Here is a 5,189-nt window from a genome sequence, read left to right on the forward strand (position 1 = left end):
GTCAAAATCAGAAAGACGAGAAACTCAAGAAACTTCAGGAAGCTCACTCCTCCATGCTCCTTAAAACAACTGGAGAGGAAAAAAAAGGAGAAATGCAAATTAAAGACCTGAAAAAACACTTTTATTTATTGCATTCACCTTCATAAATATACTTTTCCTGGTAGTCAAAGACTTTTTCTGTGATTACTCCTCTGCTCAGGCTTTGACTCCACATCCTTGGTGCCTTCAGGGTAATCAGCCAGAACGTGAGTCTACACTCCTTACCAACAACATACACGATTCTCAAGCTTAATACACCAAAACCCAGAGAAGGCCAAGCTCAAAGGATCTGCAACCAAAAGCCTTCTGCTTCCACTTGCATCAAAACCACACAGAAGGCAGCACCCAGAAGCAGGCAGCGCTGCTTTGCTTTCGTTTTTACCTCAGTCTCCTCACAAAAACTGCAGCGTCCGGAGATGGCACCTCCGCTATTCACACACTCCCCCCCGCCTCAGTAGCCCCACAACGGCCGCGGCGCGAGACCAACCGTGGCGAGTTACCGGGCCCACACGCGTCTCCTCAGGAGGGTAAACGAAAGGAGCGACGGCCTGGGCAGGGAGCGCAGAGCGCATGTGCGGAAGCGTCCTGAGACGAGGACTACGACTCCCAGCAGGCCTAGCGCCCGCACCTGGCGGGCGCTAGGCCTGCTGGGAGTCGTAGTCCCCCTGACGTCCCAAGCAAGGCCTGTGATCCACTCAACCCCAACCCCCCAACCCCCCACCCCCTCGTATGATAGATGCACACAAGACGCTCCAAGCAATTTTATTCTAAAACGAGCCGGGGGGGGGATAAATAAAGTTCTGCAACAAAAATACATCGTTTCTGAGAGTTCTCTAGAGCTGGATACAGAAGGAACAGGGAGAAGGGGGGGGGGGGGGGGGCAGAAAACGTTTCACTGAGGGCAGCTCACGCTCCCTGTTTTGCATCTTCCCGGCACGAAGTTATTTCAAAATCTGGAAGTCCTTGTGCTCCAGCGCCGCAATCGCCTTCTCATTGCTGAATTCGGTTCGGCTGATGCGGGACTGGGGGCTTCCTATCTTCCTCAGCCATTCCTGCAGCTCCCGTACCCTGGCTGTCGGACCCTGGATCTGCCCTCGCACGGTGCCGTGGCTCGTGTTTTGCACCCAGCCAACGAGCCCCAGCCTCTTTGCCTCCCCCTGAGAAGACAACACAGAGCAAAATGAGATCGATCCCAACCATAGGACAGCTACAGAAAGACACTCACACACAGGAGTCGGATTTTACAGATAAAGACACAGACCTCCGAGCAAGTTCCTCTGGCTCGGGCAGCAGGGAAGCAGCAGAGGATTCACCAAACTCCTCGTTAAACTGTTTCACACGAAAAACTGGGGCTCAAATGCACTTTTCAGTTGTGCTTACATCACGCAGCACTGAGCGAGGACAACCCCCACCCACAAGCAGCCAGAGCCTGGGCCATGGCTGCCATGCAGCCCCGCTGAGGCGCCCAAAGGAACCACTGCAGCACTGATAGAGGGCACCGCGCACCCCAGGAGGAAGGACCACGCCACGCCAGACCAGACCAGACCAGACCAGACCACGCCACGCCAGACCACGCCACGCCAGACCACGCCACGCCAGACCACGCCACGCCCTGCACCTGGGTGTACTTGCGGAAGAAAACACCCTGGACCTTGCCGGACACCTCATAATCCACCGAGACCAAGCCCTCGCCCTCCGCCATGGCGGCCGCCTCTTTCCTTCTGCCGCCGCCGCCGCCGCAACACCCCGCTGCGCCTGCGCGGCGCGGTTCTCGCGGAGGGGGCGTGGCCTCGCCCGGCCCTGGGGGCCAATGAAGAGCCAGGCCCCCCGAGCGGCCTAGGAGGGGGCTCGTCCCTCATTAACGGCCTCATGAGTAATGCATATCGGCTCGCCTGCCGGCCAATCCCCTTTCCCCCATAGAGGTGGGGTCCTCCGGAGAGGGGAGTGGCAGAGGAGTGTTGCGGCGGAACCATAGAGAGGCCACTCGCTGGCGAGAGCGGCGCAGGAACTGGCATTCGCGTGCCCGTCTCCAGGCAACAGCCGTCCCGGGGCGGCGGGCGGGGAGCGGCGAGCCAGGGCTCCGCGCTGCCTCGGGGCGAGGGCGAAGGGCAGGAGGCGGTGTCGGGTCTCTGGGGCCATGGCAGACCAGTGAGCGAAACGGGAGGCGACGCAGCTTGCTGAGGTGGCCGGGCGGAGCGCCGGCCGTTGTCCCGCAGGTAACGCCGCCCGCCCCGCGGGGCCGGCCTGTGGCCTGGGTGCCTGGCACGCTTCGGGGGATGCGGTAGAACGAGCCACGGGAAGATTGTACCGAGCTTTGCCGGACAGCTGTGTACCACACTGGCGGATCTGTGATGCCAAAATTGAAGGGACGCGTTATGGGAAACACCCTGGGGGAGTATGACAATTTCTCTGGCAGTACAGCATATTTCTGCTGCTATCGTGATAAGGCTCAGGCAGAAAGCGAAATAAAAGCATGTCTTATTTCTGGCTGCATAAACGATTGGGGCTGGAAGAGGCAGCATGGGAGCTCCCCAGATGGAAGGAGCATAAAGATTACGGAACCCAGAAAAGTTACAGAACCTTTGCTAATATTTATTATGGCCTGTCATTGTGGCCTCCAGGTTTAGCCTGTTAGGAGAAAATTTGTCCAGTTTTGGATAAGATAGTCTGTAATGACTTTGCTTTTCTAACCTCAGGCTCTTTCTCAGGCACTGAATGGCTTTGTTTCCACCAGTGGATTCTGTGGTGGCAGCTGCTAAGCTTGTTCCCAGTTCCCAGCTAGAACACCCGAAGAACAACTTTCAGCATGAACTCATGCCTGACATAGAGGGAAGTTTAAAGGATCTGTATGCCCGAAAGAGCCGAAGCTATTCATATTCTCTTTCTGCAGAAAGGAGTCAACACTGCTCCAGGCACGGAGCTGTCTGTTCAGCTGGACTGCAGAGCAAGTATCTTACCAGCCAGACCAAGACTTTGCCAGCTAAATCAGTAGCCAGACGGAAAGAAGGAGTGGACCGTGCACATCCCCTGAAACCAATCTTTCACCACAAGGGTGTGAGTGTGGTGGTCAACAGAGCACAGGTCGGAAGTTCCCCATACATGGAGGAAGCTACAAATAGTAGCCCTAGATCAATAAGCAAAGGGAAGCCTCCAGCAGGGAGGGCTCAGCTAGGTGCAGTGCTCTCTCCTTGGACAGCAGAGCCTAAACAGTCAGCCTACCATTTATACAGGAGAGAGCTGGCCTGCATCCTAAAGTTGGAGGCAGATGGACGAAACCTGGAAGAAGAAATTCAAAAGAAAGAGGCCCTCCTCAGAGAGAAGCTGAGGAGGACAAAGGAGGAGCTTAGGAGGATTCAACGAGAGAAGGAGCTTGTTGAGGCAGAGGAGAGAAGAGACAGAGAAGTGGAGAGGACCCATGAGCGAAAGGCTGCAAAGCACCCTGAACAGAAAGCTTTCAGAGTTGCAGTCAGGCCAGGTGATGGGGTCTTCAGTGGGGTGCAGTCTGCAGAGGCCACTATCCCCAAGACTGGCACCACCTTCCACCCCCAGGAGCTGGCTCTGGGGAAACTCAAGAAGGAGCGGCTGGTGGCCAGCAACAGCAAAATTCGAGACCGCATGCCCATGGAGCATTTAATCTCTTGTTCAGAGCTGGCCCGAAAATATAGCCCTTCTCCCTCTCCCCTCTCAGACCGAGAATCTGGTGACCCCCTGTCCGCAGAGATGCTGCACATGCAGGCTGCCAGTGCTGTGGAGCAGGGAGGGCTTGGACTGTGCGGCTTCTGTGGACGTAAGTTTCTCTGCACCAGGCTTGAGAAGCACATGAGTGTCTGTGGCAAGAGCCAAGGCTCCAAGAGGAAAGTGTTTGACTCCAGCAGGGCCAGAGCTAGGGGCACAGAACTGGAACAGTATCAGCAGTGGAATTGCTCAGAGAGGCCTCAGGTAATGTGCAGTCCCTTTGCCTCCCACAATCCACATCTACTGCTCACATTCCTTCCACCTCAATATCTAATTCCAACTGAGATGTGAGTGCCTTCACGTGTACATGGGATACACAATCCAGCTATTGCCAGGTTCTTGCCAAATGGATAAATAGATCCATTTAAAATGTAGTAGGTGGGGGGCAGGGGTCCTAAGCGACTTGTCTTTGTAACGTGTCAAGGGTGTACTCCTGGAGAAAGCTCACGCCTTGCTGTAGTGAGGATGCAGACTGAGTCTGCTGCAGTGACATTCGAGGCTGCAGGGAACTAACTGAAAATCCAGGTAATAACAGACTATTAAAACAAAGGCAGTGGAAACATGCAGCTTTGTTCCTGCAAAGCAGTTATAGCAACCCTCTCCTGTTCCTTGGCCCTACTGCTTGCTTTTCTGGTTATTCTCAAGCTCTTTTTAAGTATCGATGTCTCCATCAGTATTTCCTTCAAATCCTCCTCAGTGCTGGTCTTTTTGATCCCCTTTGTGGGACTCAGCTTCTCAGGGAGGGTTTTACATCAACAAGGAATGCCCAGGGATCGCTGACCTGAGTTGGACCGTGAGCATAAAATTGAGAATAGAGGCTAATGGTGGTGCCAGTTGCTCTGACTGTCTTTCCCTTCTGCAGAATAATCCACCCAGAAGGAACAACTGGAGGCAGAAGCATGAGGTTTTCATCCAGACCCTGCGCCAGGCCCGCCAGGTGCAGCAAGTCCTCTCCAAGGGAGGTAAGGTGGCTGACCTGCCCCCGTTGCCTCCCATCGAAAACCCAGACTACATTGCCTGCCCCTACTGCAGACGCCGATTTGCTCCCCAAGCAGCCGAGAGACATATTCCCAAATGCAAAACCATCAAGAATAGGCCCCCACCCCCACCGCAGAGGAAGTGATGCTGAGGCGGTGTCCAACTGTACCTGCTCCTGTGATTCCCTGCCTGTTTTCTGCCAGGTTTCCAGCCTCAGACACTTGCGCTTTCCCTCGTCTCAACACTGGCTGTGAGTGTTGAGCTTGTATGAACAGCTCAGGACATACAAACAGAATACTAGAACTTGTGTACTTTGACCTGTGCCCTGGGTTGCCCCACGCGGGATGTCCCTCTGGGGGCTGCTTCTCCCATCTGGTGAGCTCAATGTGGATTCTCAGTGTAGGTGTAAGGCTGTCACTGTTCAGTCAGCTGAGCAG

The 5,189-nt window shown here is 54.9% G+C and overlaps 2 protein-coding genes across 2 annotated transcripts; one reads left to right on the forward strand and one right to left on the reverse strand.

Moving 5' to 3' along the window:
• Positions 1-785: 785 nt before the first annotated feature.
• ACYP1 (acylphosphatase 1) lies at positions 786-1,763 on the reverse strand. The gene is made up of 2 exons (XM_082484987.1): positions 1,658-1,763; positions 786-1,196 (listed from the first exon to the last, which is right to left on the reverse strand). Exons 1-2 carry the CDS (start codon positions 1,739-1,741, stop codon positions 981-983), a joined length of 300 nt encoding a protein of 99 aa, XP_082341113.1. The 5' UTR covers positions 1,742-1,763; the 3' UTR covers positions 786-980.
• Positions 1,764-2,754: 991 nt separating this feature from the next.
• ZC2HC1C (zinc finger C2HC-type containing 1C) lies at positions 2,755-4,897 on the forward strand (the record flags this gene model as incomplete). Its single annotated transcript, XM_082485141.1, has 2 exons — positions 2,755-3,978; positions 4,637-4,897. The coding sequence occupies 2 exons, from the start codon at positions 2,755-2,757 to the stop codon at positions 4,895-4,897; spliced, it is 1,485 nt and encodes a 494-aa protein (XP_082341267.1).
• Positions 4,898-5,189: the final 292 nt, after the last annotated feature.

The sequence above is a fragment of the Vanellus vanellus genome, assembly GCF_965231255.1.
Source record: "Vanellus vanellus genome assembly, chromosome: 6".
Classification (NCBI taxonomy): Eukaryota; Metazoa; Chordata; class Aves; order Charadriiformes; family Charadriidae; genus Vanellus; species Vanellus vanellus.

Excerpts from the sequence above, each read along its gene's own strand:
- ACYP1 (XM_082484987.1), bottom strand. The coding sequence starts at position 1,741 with ATGGCGGAGGGCGAGGGCTTGGTCTCGGTGGATTATGAGGTGTCCGGC. Across the intron at positions 1,197-1,657 it reads TCTTCCGCAAGTACACCCAG|GGGGAGGCAAAGAGGCTGGG; the intron begins GTGCAGGGCGTG and ends TTGTCTTCTCAG.